The sequence below is a fragment of the Cryptotermes secundus genome, unplaced genomic scaffold, assembly GCF_002891405.2.
Source record: "Cryptotermes secundus unplaced genomic scaffold, Csec_1.0 scaffold1350, whole genome shotgun sequence".
Lineage (NCBI taxonomy): Eukaryota > Metazoa > Arthropoda > Insecta > Blattodea > Kalotermitidae > Cryptotermes > Cryptotermes secundus.
The window spans coordinates 1,285,923-1,299,608 of NW_019739242.1; the positions used below are offsets into that span (position 1 = coordinate 1,285,923).

Sequence of the window (13,686 nt, forward strand, 5' to 3'; positions counted from 1 at the left end):
GATGTTAGTAGATACGGTTTTCAGCATCACACCAGCCATGCTGCAGAGCCGGTTTCAAGTTGCCGGTTGTGTAGCTGTGCTAGTGATGTCACAGCGCTGGAACCTAGAGCATGTTCAGTTCCTTCAACCAGATACGAAAGATGTTGAAACCTGTATACTGGACGTAAGGTTGTACCGAACAGGTTGATGAAGCGGTATCTCTCTAAACTTACAGGCCATTCGGGAGGTTCTGGGTGCGAATTTCGTTTTTCGAGGTTCTCCTTAATTCCTGAAGGCAAATTCCAGAATATAACCTCCATTAGACCAGAGCCGCTTCAATCGAAATTATATGTCCGGCGGTAGAGCACTGAATGACATCTGTTGGAGAAATCAAGAAGTATTTCGGCGACAAACTACAGCCTCGTGAGCAGTGCATGTGCGCATGTGGTTCCGAGAAACGAAAAATGAGTTCTTTCCATATATTACACGTCTCTATATTTAATATGAGATTTAATACGTTCAAATCAGACCAGAAGATCACGAAGATATTAGCTGGAATAAGTACGACAAATGTGGGATAACGTGTTGCTGAGTTAAGCATCAAGAAATCATGGTTTGTATCTGGAAAGTCTTAGGTTAGAATCTTAACACAGCATCTATTATGTATATAATATTTCCCACAGTTTATCTTGACTTATTCTGCTATATATCTCAAAGTAAACTACTGCTGCTCTATTCCACATGTATTCTATTTCGTCATTCACTATCATCTCCCATTCTGCGTCGTTATGCAGTTAAGAAATCGTCATAAGATTATCTGCGTGATAGATTTTCACGATTTTGTTCTCAGTTCTTATGTGAAAATCGTACGATACTTTCTTCAAATAGGTTACGACAGCTTCCTCTCGACTCTTTCTTATGCCAGAGTCATATTAAAATCTTCCTTTCTTATTCGACAACATATACGTACGTGAGTGACCGGAGAAGTTCATGGAGGTAGGCCTAGCCCCACTGGGGCTGTAGTGCCAAGGAAAAAAAGAAAATATATGTACGTGGTTGATAAAATATCTTTAAATAATCGAAGGAAGAAGGGTAAACCTGTACTTTAATTGCTTTCAAGTAGGAATGTGGACATTCTTAATCTCTGAATAAAAATGATTAAGTTTTTTTGTTAAATAGGTCTATATTGAGAAATAATTGAACGGTTTTTGTTCATGAGACGCAACAATAATTGTCTCTTGCAGGGGCACAAATATCGCTTGACAGGGACTTTGGAAGTATTTATTAGCATTATGCTTAAAGATGTCTGAATTATACGAAACAGGTGACCCCACGATGAGTGAGTAAGAGAGCAGTATCGACAGGGAAGGCGTAGATATAAGAAGAGACAAGGAATAGGTCGCCACTAGCACCCAACCTGCAGGGGTCGAGTGGCTCTCCGACCAGCATCTCTGTCTCCAAAACATGTGTTTATTTTCGTAACGATTGGTGGGCAGTGCGTGACTACAACAAGGACACTGGTTTCTTCATCAACTGTCTGATATCGCGACAGTTTCATATATAGGTAAGATAATATTGATACTAATATCTGTGTTACTATTTATGTAGATATTATAACAAGATAAGATAATATGGATTTGAAGGTTGATCAATAAGAAATATTAGTTTTGGGTCTATAGATTTTATTTGAACTGTATCCATTGTTAGTGATTTAAAACAGAAAATTTTAGAGGTTTTTCTTCTTATCGGAAACTTCCTCGTGAGGTCTGGGGTTTTCACTGCAGTGGCTAAGCAGATGACTGATTTACTGGATGCAACACAGTGTGACTTTGTAGGTAGGTATCAAAATTTCAGAAAAAACTTCAGCCTCTGACGTCAGACTAGGGTTATCCTGTAGATGAAGGCGGCAGGTTTCTCCGAAAATTTGTTACGTAACTACCAATCTACATGACGTCATATCCCGTAAGATAGTATTCTTTATAATTTTGTTTCCGTCTGCAGATAAAAAGACGCATCCAGTTTATAAGGCCCATTAGACAGAGCTCTTTCAGATGAAAATTTGTACAGTCAAATGGGCCTTACGTAGTAGGCACTTTTCTTTTGTGTTTTCCTTGTATCCGTAACTTCCACAATTATTTATTAAGATCACAGTGTATGAATTAGCCTGCCAACAAATATGCTGAGTTATTATATATGAGATTAGTTGTCACTTGTTCTTAGATTATTTACTGGCCCTTTCTCGGCCAACTGAGTTATGCGCCTATGACACCGAGTGGGAGGGTGCTTTTGAATGACAAATTCGTAAGGGCATAGAAGGATGTATTAGTGACCTCTTTTAAAATGCTGAACAGAATTTATCTGCAAGAACAGGGGAAACACGAAGAATCTTAGTCTTACCGAGCAGTGTTAAGAGACGTATATTCTCTTTTTTCACAGCGAGTCATGCGCAAAAGCGAATATGTTGAACTTTGGTCTAAAAGTGAATCTAGCCGCTACTCTGGACCGGATACTATGGACTTAAGAAGTGCTTCGGCATATGTGATACCTAATGCCTTCTCCTGATTCCAACTAAGCGTCGAGCATTATACAGAAGGCATAAGCTAAGACATATCCGTCCAGTTCTAGTGGTCTAGCGACTTGAACTGCCCAGAGTGGATCATTACTCATTAGCCACAGATACGTAGGGTCTAATGGGGCTGAGAATGATTAATCAACAAATCACCTAATGACTAGAATAAGGCGTAAATTGTATCCAGGCTCATGCATTTTGAAATAAGGGTTGTTTTTAACGTGGAGTGAAATACTGGTTTCATCCGGGCGATATATTTTTTTTTCCTTGGCACTACAGCCCCAGTGGGCCTAGGGCCTACCTCCATGAACTTCTCCGTTCACTTCGGTTTTTCCAGATCTTACACTTTCTGTAGGACTCCTTGGGCGGGCGATCAGCTCGTCGCAAGGCCTCTACCTGTACACAAACACAGAAAAACGCATACACACAAACTAAACATCCATGCCCTGAGTGGGATTCGAACCCACGATCCCGGTTTCCAAGCGAGCGAAAACAGTACATGCCTTAGACCGCTAGGCTACCGTGACCGGCCATCCGGGCTATATAGGACCAAGAATTCCAGGTGAGAATGGTATTTATGATCTGTCTTAAATTTAACAAAGTGCAGACTAATGACGAAACAGGCTTCATAATGTAGTATACAAAATTACCACTGCGATCTTTGTTTCTTGTTTATTAACATTATTTAAAAACAGGATCCATGAAGTGCAAATTAGTGGAAGTCTCTTATTAAATTTCAACAGAATCTCAGGGACGGTTTGTGGGATATGTGGAAAGTTCAATTTGTGGCCGTATGTAAGCTAGACTTTATTATGGACTAGTAAAAGATAAAAGAAAGTAAAGCTATCCCTGTAACAGGACATGGAGGCCCATGGGGCTATGAGACATCGAGGCTCCCACATTTTCTAGATAATAGACTCAAAGATGACGGTACAGTTGCCATCCTTACACGCCGGCCGCCCTATACCCTCCAAGAAGATTTCAGGTACTCATTTCTGTTGGAGGCTGAGTCGACTTCAGGGCCATAATGCGGCTGGAAGAATCAGGTAAATTGAAAAGTCCAGTGACTTCATCGGGAATCGAACCCGTGACCTTCCGGCTTGTAGCATAGTGCCTCAATCAACTACGCTACCGCGTGCCCTTTTTCACAGACTAGTACGGCCGCGCCATAGCGCCCAACGCGGCGGCCCGGGTTCGATCCCGGGTCTGGTCAAGTGGGATTTGTGGTGGACAAAGTGGCGCTGGGGCAGGTTTTCTCCGAGTACTTCGGTTTCCCCTGCCAATCTTCATTCCACCAATTGCTCCACAATCACCCTCACCTATCATCTGGGGCTGGTACAATAGGCCAGAAGTGGCCGAAGTGCAAGGGACTTAGTCCCACCCCACTAGCATTAAAAAAACTTGTTCCTTAAGATGTAATTATACTCAAGAACATTATAGTGACTGGCTACGGGCTGGACGATCGAAGGGTCGGAGTTCGAGTCCCGGTAAGATCCACGTCGTCCAGACCTGCTCTGGGGTCCCCGGGGGGTAAAGCGGCCGGATCGTGAAGCTGACCACTCATCTCCAGCTAGTGCCGAGGTCTAGAAAATGTGGATCTATACAGCCACTCCTCCATTTGTTTAAGCACAGGAACGACTTTACCTTATATTCACCACAGGAAAATCTGTTTACAGAATCAATCAGTAACCTCAATCTGCGATCACACGTACTGTAAGTTCCGACCCCATTCTTCACAGAACCGGTGCAGCCAGTGACATGGAATGAGAAGAAGGGGCATCAACCCACATCCTCACCTCTCAGTGGGTCTTTGCGACCGTTTGCTACACTGAGAGTCGACAGCCTCTCCCGGAACATGCTTGTTCACAGACAGGTTATCAGATGTATCAAGTGTCGTCAGTTACAGCTCTGCATTGGGGGGGGGGCATTTCAACTCTGTTAACAGTAGAAGTCGGCTTCAGAGGCGACTCAGTAGCCTGAGATAGCCATACGTATGATACAGGTGACTTCCCGGAGTTGACTCTGCAGCCGTCTTCAGCAGATACGAGTACACGGATAGAGAAGCCGGGAACAGGCCAATGGCCTATATGCTTGAAGAGGAAGAAGAAGGTTCAGATCGTACATAGCTTCAAAAATAACGCCACACTAACAAGGGGCAACCTTTTTTTTTAATGCTAGTGGGGTGGGACTAAGTCCCTTGTACTGCGGCCACTTCTGGCCTATTGTACCAGCCCCAGATGATAGGTGAGTGTGATTGTGGAGCAGTTGGTGGAATTAAGATTGGCAGGGTAAACCGAAGTACTCGGAGAAAACCTGCCCCAGCGCCACTTTGTCCACCGCAAATCCCACCTGACCAGACCCGGGATCGAACCCGGGCCGCCGCAGTGGGAAGCCAGCGACTAATCGCTTGAGCTATGGCGCGGCCCTAAGGGGCAACCTTAGCGCTCATTAATATTCAAACATCCAACTCCTATGTCAATCCAAAATAACCGTACGAAGGAAACACGAATTTACGAGCACGTCACTGACACGAGAATTAGTTTCAGTAAAAAGCTACAAAACAGGAAGCAGAAGGTAGCACGTCGGACCACGATAGTACAGCGTGTTCACAACACCTGAGAACACCAACAAGCATAGCAAAATTACGTACATTTCAGTATCCTATAGCATGAATATCCAAAGCCGACGAAGGTGCTAAGAAATTTGTGGGAAAAAATTTTATATCCACAATATTGGTGGGAAAGCCAGAAGGAAAGAGACCACTGGGAAGATCAAGGCGTAGGTAGGTGAACAATATTAAAATGGATCTTAGAGAGATATAATCCCATGTCGTAGATTTACGGCACGTAAAAGATCCTCCTGTCTCTAGAAGACCTCTGAGCTAAATTAGGCAAAAAGTTTCCCTCTCAAGTAGTTTCCAATGCCTCTGGTAGATGGGAGAAGTATCAGGTACCGAGGGCTGACCTCGTTGGCTGAACGGGGCTGATAGCACGCACCAGTACCGGTAGGGTATGGCGACTTGTAGAATATCAAAGGGGGACGTACAATAGACTATTAGTCGCGGTGCATGTGGAAACCCACCCCCTCTAATAATAATAATAATAATAATAGAGAGATAGGATGGGATGGCATTGATTGGATTGATCTGGCTCAGGATAGGGACCAGTGGAGGGCTCTTGTGAACACCGTAATAAACCTTCGGGTTCCATAAAATGCTGGGAAATTCTTGAGTAGCTGCAGAATTGGCAGCTCCTCCAGAAGGGCTCAGCTCCATGAGTAAGTAAGTAAGTACATTTTAAATTGTGTCTGTAATAAGCTTCGTCATAACGTTGTACCGTAGATTTACTGTAACTCTACATATAAGTATTCTCCCGCAACAGCAGACACCACCTGCACAATATGGATCCATATTGGGACAATTAACTTTAGTAACTTGGGTTATAGATCATAGAAAGTGCCTGACGATGATCTAACTCATAGGTGGAAACATGTAGCAAGAAATCAATGATGTTATTACATAAGTAAGATACATATCTACATCTAGATGCTATAGGGTTCTGACGATGGTGTATAACACAAAGAGATACTGGGGTTTCGGACTTTATGCATCGTCCGGATTCTAAATAACTAAGAAAAAACACGTTTCGGAAACTGGATCTGTTTCCGTCCTCAGGTGAGGGAAGACACCTACTCTGCTGGGTCCCGTAGAAACAGCTAGCCTCAATCACTGGACCAAACGTTGTGTTTTTTTCTTAGTTATTTAGAAACCGGACGATGGATAAAGTCCGAAAACCCAGTATCTCTGTGTATCTACATCTGTTTTCTTCCTAACCCGAAGATATCCCGCATTGTTGTGTTGACGGTCATCATAAGATAGGAAGAAGAAGAAGAAGAAGAAGAAGACATGAAGACGTCACGTGGAGTTTCGGTGTAGCTCCACTATTTTGTACTAGATGGAGGCGAGTGGTCAGCGTCAGGCCCCGGCCTCCTTTTAGGAGGCTGGGTGTTCTTCAGAGCCGGTCTTCGACACTATGGAGAAGAGAAAAATCTCTTGCCCCTGTCCGGAATCGAACCCCGGCCGTCCAGCCCGTAGCCCATCGCTATCCCTTCTCCCGTACATCAGACCTACTTGGAGGCAGTAGGCAATATGCAACATAACATTCGTTATGAATCAGGACTACCACAAATCTTTATATTTTATTTGTTGTTTATTTAATGGCACTTTCAGTAACTCAGGCTCCTGGGCCTAGAGACGATTGGTAGGAAGAAAAGCGAATAATGGATAACAAAAGACACGGACGTAGTCGTGACCTAATCTGTGGCAGTATTCATCAGTTTGTAATGAGGGAATGACAAACTCATAACGAACGTCAGACCGGATAGACCGCGTTCCTGTCCGCATTCCAACCGCGCACGTCCAGAATGCAAATCACAGGCTTCACCTTTTGAGTCAGTTTGGAGCGGTTTGGAGAACTAGGAGGTGTAAGTGTCGTGCCTCTGAAACATTCGACTTTTGAATGTTTTAATCCATTCTCGTAACTGGCCTGTGGTCACATGGGTCTGTGATTATATATGATTCAGGGTACCAGAAGTTTTTAGTTTCTTTATTATTAATCATTTTTACTTATATGTTTAACGATTCCGTGTTAAAGAAAGAGATCGATTTAAATGATAAGGTGATCATGAATAGTGAATGGGTGGTGATTTTAGGCTCTGCCAAAATAATGTTCGTAAATACATAGGAAAACTACGATAACCGTCAGTCATTATAGCAAGAAATCCTGTCGAGATTCGATCCCAGAATTTAATAATTAATTAGATTTAAATTGAAATTGAAATTTAGTAATGTACTGGTAGTCAGTGCTGATTAAAACAAATAAAAAATATCACTGCAGCAATATTTTCCTCTCACAGAAACTGAAGTGCAGGGTCTCCTTAATTCAGTTCAAGCACATCTTGGATATTTTTCCTTTTGCGTGGTTTCAGTCTCTCCAGCTGCCTTCTTCACAGTCTAAAAGCCCTCTTGCACCTAAATCCCACGTGTCTTTAAAGTGTGTATTCAACTATGAACAAAATTTTTCATTTTTCACATTTTGATCCAGATTATCCAACATCCGGATTAACTGTAACCGGATTATCGATGGTTTACTCTATATCAATTCAACAATGAAGCATTTTATTTACTTATTTACAAACCACCTGATGATGGACCATGCGACTGAAATATAGTGATGAATGAGACAATAAAAAGACTATTGAATCACTGATGTATTATTATGACTCAAGGTACGCGGGTTCAAACCCGGCGGAGGTCGTGGAATTTTTAAGAGTGGAATAATTCAGGGAACAAGTCCTCCGGGAAGGACTTTAAGCCGTGGGTCCCGTGTCGTAGATTTACGGCACGTTAAAGATCCTCATGTCTTTAGGAGACCTCTGAGCGAAATTAGGCAACAGTTTCCCGCCCAAGTAGTTTCCAACGCCTCTGGTAGATGGGGGAAATATCAGGTACCGACGGCCGACCTCTTTGGCTGAACGGGGCTGATAGCACGCACCAGTACCGGTAGGGTATGGGGACAGTAGAAATTAAAGGGGGACGCACAATGGACCAATAACTGGTCTAAGTGCATGGGGAAACCCACCCCCTCTAATAATTATTATCAGCCTAATTTCTTTATTTTGAGAAATGAAAGGCTACTTTCGAGATCACCTTGCTGTTTGTGTGTTGCCCCCTAAATTTTTAGTTTTCTGTGCGGTCCATATCGTGTAACAGGAAAGTAGGTGGTTAGTTCTTCACAGAAGGTCATGTTTAATACAATCGATTTTATTAAAACTATTTATTTCGTTGCTGTGTCAACGGCCCCAGCAAGTCGTTACGTTTAGACTGCCCGTTTCAGTTCCCGAGCTGCCATTTTACCCAGTTTCAGTACATCAAGTGATATACAGCGCTTGACACGGTTAGTAATGGGCGAATTATTTTTAAGTCCGGGCCTGATTGCAGAGGCAGACGAGAGGAGGAGACGGGCGATAGTGAGACAACATGAGGACCTGGTGCCGCTGCTTGCTTCTGCTGCAGTTGGGCAGCGCCGTGCTCCTGCTGGATCCGCTAACAGGTAGGCCCTCTACATGCTGCCCGCTTCACGTTCTCGGAAAAATCCCCGGTACATATTGAGTATGTGAGCTCCAGGGATTGTTTCGTCGTGGTGAGTGTTGTGTTGCCCCTGCCATCCGGATGACACCGGTCATCCATTTCAGCGAGAGAGGTATCCCCGCTACCACTGATCTCAAAAAGTGATTAACATAAGTTAAACTGTGTTTTTTTAGTTAACGAGTGGTTTAGTTTAAGAATTCGCCGTCGGATTGCGCTGTAACAGTACATGGGAAACAGATCCCGTGAAGGATTCGTGCCTCTGACCCATCCTTACGAACCTAATATCCAGAATTACTGAGTTTATGAAGCGCGTACGTGAATTATGCAAGAAGTCGTCATGAGGTGTGAAACGATTTCTTGTGTGTCATACCACTCAAGTGGTCATGTTGATAACTCATCTGAAATTGCAACTGCCGATTGAAAACAGCTTGTGTAATTTGATGACAACCGGGATAGTGTAGTCGGTTTAGTGACTAGCTAGGGCTATACGACTTGTGAGTCTGAGTTCGAGTCCCGGTAGGGTCAAGAATTTTCTCTTCTCCACGTCGTCCAGATCGGTTCTGGGGTCCACCCAACCTCCTATCTAGTGGTTACCGGGGGTAAAGTGGCCAGGGCGTGAAGTTGACCACTCACATCCAACTAACACCGAAGTCAAGAAAATGTGGATCTGTACACACTGCCCAATACGCCTTCATGGCGTAGTGCTTAATTACTTATGCATAGAGACAACTTTACCTTTATGTAATTTGGTGATTCTCATGGCAGTGCTGCACAACCAATCTCTTTATATGATCAAAGCATAATTAGCTTTAAAATTCGTGGTTAGCAGATCGATGAGTATTTAAATTTCTTCACGATTAATTTTAATAATGTGCTAAACCATTAGTTAGCTTCCTTCCACTGGCCTCTCAGCACTTTGCCTCGGGCGCAATGTCTCAACATTATACAAAGTGACTGAGGAATATAGTAAGCCTCGCAATGATGAAAATCTCCCGCAAAAAAATGATGAATTGTTTTTCATTTTAAAATAGACACAGAAGGATTAGATAACTCTTCTTGAACCCTTAGCGGTTACCACTACTGCAGGCTAACAGATGTGTTGAGTAGTTTGGTATGTTCGAAGAAGGTTGCTCAAAATACAGACCGCTTCTCGAACTCAAATGAAGAGAACCTGCTCATGACATAGGCGTACTACGTACCTGACTTTCCGGGAATCTGGTTAACCCAAGTGCTCTGGCATGGAATTAGTAAAAAGTAAAACAGTAAAGCTATCCCTGTAACAGGCCGTGGAGGCCCATAGGGTTGTGAGACGTCGAGGCTCCCACATTTTCTGGACAATCGGCTCGCAGATGGCGGTAAGGTTGTCAGCCTTACACGCCGTCCTCCCTTTACCCCCCAGAAAGATTCCTGGTGCTCATATCTGTTAGAAGCTGAGTCGACCCCAGGGCCATAGTGCGGCTCGAAGGATTAGGTAAATTGAAAAAAATCCAATGACCTCATCGGAATTTGATCCGTGACTTTCCGGCTTGTAGCATAGTGCCTCAACCAAATACGCTACCGCGTGCCCCAGGCATGGAATTAGGGCAAGATTAAAAATAGTAGGTACTTTTTATGCAGATCTGTTAAAGAAATTTGATATTAAGAGATACACTACAGTAACTTTGTTAAGAAGAATTCTGTCTTTAGGGCAACAACTCCGTGTAGTCCCTTCAAAGTACCGGTACTTCAGAAGAACTTTTCGCCTCATTCCTCAAAGTCAAGGAATAAGCGACGCAAAAACCTGCATGAAGCAGTTAGGAAGATTTCTCGCTAACCGCTTCATGCTGGTTTCTTGCTTGGCTTATGCTTCGACCCTGAAATTGAGGCGACAACTTCCTTCAAAACGTCGGTTGACTATTAACGGATTGCAAGGCATTGCATCCCAGAAGACGGAATTCTTCATAACCAGCTCTGTGAGAACCTGAACTCCTACAATGATTGTGTTGCTTTTATGCAATTTGTGGTTTCTTGATTTGAAATAAATGAAAGATAATGGTGGAAAAATTAGATTTAAGAAAGCAAAGAAGAAGAAGAGGAGGAAGATAATGAAGGTTATGGCATGAAGAGCCGAAGAGTCCCAAGATCATATCAAATCGCAGGTTTTATTACTTAACGCAAGAGATCTACTCTTCAAGATTTAATTGATGTTATTTACGCTAACCTGAGCGCTTTTCGAGATGTGTGTAATTGAATTTTGGGGCCTGAAATTCATCTAAATAATGTTAATAAATTACTTTGCTATCATACAGAAAGCTCACTGCTTCTTTATTAAAAAGACCAATCGTTTGGGGAAGTTATCGCGGTTGATCCTGAGGACCACACGAAACCCATATGCAGTATCCGCTGTGTCCGAAAAATGAAAGTGGTGTACACAGACGACCGAAAATTCAGTTAACCTAAAATATTCTCTCTTATTAACTGAACTGTTCAGATTTAAACCTGCCAGTCAATTTGTAGAACGGCATCACAGTGCTGAGAGGTGTGTATTGAACATATGGGACATCATATCGAATAATTTTTTGTGGAGTCAAGAACTTGTAAAGATTTTCCTTGTCGCGGGAGCCTCTTTACTGAGCCATTACATAATATCATTAGTGGGGGGTGTGTATACATACAGACACACAGACAGCAAGACGATCTCGTAAGCCTACTTTTATTTTTTAAAAATACCGAAATTAGGCTAGGAGCCGGGATAGCATAGTCATTATAGCGACTGGCTACGAGCTGCATGACCGAGGGGTAAGAGTTCGAGTCCCGAAAGGGTCAATAATTTTCTATGGGAGCCCTGGTAGCGTAATCGGTATAGGCACTGGCTACAGGCTGAACGGCGGAGGGGTCGGAGTTCTAGTCCCAGTAGGGTCCAGAATTTTCTCTTCTCCAAGTCCCCCAGATCGGCTCTGGGTTCCACCCAACCTCCTATCCAATGGGTACGGGGCGCGCTGTTCCCGAAGATAAAGCGACCGGGGCGTGAAGCTGACCACTCACATCCAACTAGTGCAGAGGGCAAGAAAATGTGGATCACGTATATATCCACTCCCCCATATGCATTCATGGCGTAGTGCTTAGTTCATTAAACATAGGGACAAATTTACCTTCACGGAAAGTAGACTAAAATGACTTACTCATAATCCTCAAAGACTGAATTGCCTGAGCATGGGGACAGAACAGTTGAATCCTTGCAGGTAATGATGAGTCTCAGAGATTTTTTCTAGTCGCTTATGTTTTCAATTATTCATATGTGAGGGGAATTCTAAATATAATTTGCGTTTCTCTCTGTGATTTACCTTCGCACAAAAAAATTTCATATGCCTGGCTTCTCTGCTTCTTCAGTTACCATCACCAGACTCAAAGGTAAAGACAGGTTTCACGAAGAAGCTATTTATTATGTCGCAGTTTAGTAAGAAGCTCTTCAGCGAAAGTTGCATATTTTTCAGAGACCTATTAACTCATCAATTTTTATGATGCTGCGCGGTACCCGTGGGCATAATGGGTCAGCATCTGCCATAAATAAAGAACAGAGGCTGAAGGCCCATTCACACTGTCAACAAGACGCTGACAGGGAACGGGTCATCAGCACACAGCCAAAGTACGTGTATTCTCCAGCGCATTTCACACCACACGTTAACGACACTGACCGCTATAGAGGGGCATCGGCTGACAAAGTTCGGAGGACCGTTTTTCTTGTCAGTGTCTGTCTGTCGCCGAAAGACCTGTGAGTATCAGAGAGAAAAGCTGACTGTGATGGTCCGGTCGGTCTGTTAAATTGTTGCTGGTCTTCGCCAATAAAGTAAATGTTGATTTCTGGTCCTGTTGGGACCCATAACAATATTTTTGTTCTTTCCGAGTCTTTCGCGTGTTTTGAAATGGGACATCGATCGTTGGGTCTGTCTGATATATTGTTGCTGGCCGTCGCCAGCACAGTCATTCTTGGTTCCGAGCTCCTCGGGACCATATTTTGCTCTCTCGCGAATCTTGGAATCGTGCATCTGCTCCCTGAAAGGAGGAAGTTGATAACAGTGATTTCCCACCGATAATTACTAAATTACTACAGTCAGTTTTATCACCCTTCTTGTGAACTTGTAAAATAATAGACTCCTTCAACTGATCAGGGAAGTCTTCCTTATTGCAAATAAAATTAATTTCCTTACGTATCATAAAACGTAATATTTCACCTCATGCTTGAATCAGTTATGCCGGAATTTTATCACTACCTGGAAATGTATACCTTTTCAACTTTGCAATAGAAATTTCAAATTCAAAAGGACACGGTAGCCGAGCGGTCTAAGGCATGCACTGTCTTCGCTCGCTCGGAAGCCGGGATCGTGGGTTCGAATCCTACTCAGGGCATGGATGTTCAGTGTTTGTGTATGTGCGTTTTTCTGTGTTTGTGTACAGGTAGAGGCCTTGCGACAAGCTGATCACTCGCCCAAGGAGTCCTACCGAATGTTTAAGATCTAGTAAACCGAAGTGAAACGTAGAGTTTCATGGAGGTAGGCCTAGGCCCAAATTGGGGCTGTAGCGCCACAGGAAAAAAAAAATATATTATCTGTACAACCTGTTTTACTCTGACATCTGAAATAATTATTGAAATGTAATTAATTGACGTGAGTACATTTGTTAAATTATAAGGATGTAACTAGCTTCGTGAGGTGAGCCAATCCCAGTCTTTATGAAACGCGTCAGTGTATTACCGGGTTCACAAGAGCGCGCCAACTGCCCCTGCTCTGAACCAGATGCCTGCAGCCCGCACCCAGTTCTTTGAGATCTGTTTTAGTATAACCGGACGAGATAGAGAGCTTCATATGAGGGTGATGACAATTACATAAGTAGATACTTCATAATTTGTGGTCTTCACGTGGAATTGTTAGTTTATTGAATCAAGGATGGTGTAATACGAGTGATATAAATTAGAAACGCATGCGATGCAGAATTTTGATCGGAGAACCTAAAA

The 13,686-nt window shown here is 43.1% G+C and overlaps 1 protein-coding gene across 2 annotated transcripts in view; it reads left to right on the plus strand.

The window, feature by feature from the left end:
• Nucleotides 1–412: 412 nt before the first annotated feature.
• LOC111871873 (cell surface glycoprotein 1) overlaps nucleotides 413–13,686 on the plus strand; it is a 178,704-nt gene continuing 165,430 nt past the window's right edge. For both annotated transcript variants that reach the window (XM_023865256.2, XM_023865255.2), the window contains exons 1-3: nucleotides 413–592; nucleotides 1,304–1,543; nucleotides 8,547–8,658. In XM_023865256.2, coding sequence (XP_023721024.1) covers nucleotides 8,586–8,658 — 73 coding nt within the window. In that variant the 5' untranslated portion in view covers nucleotides 413–592; nucleotides 1,304–1,543; nucleotides 8,547–8,585. The remainder of the gene's footprint in view (nucleotides 593–1,303; nucleotides 1,544–8,546; nucleotides 8,659–13,686) is intronic.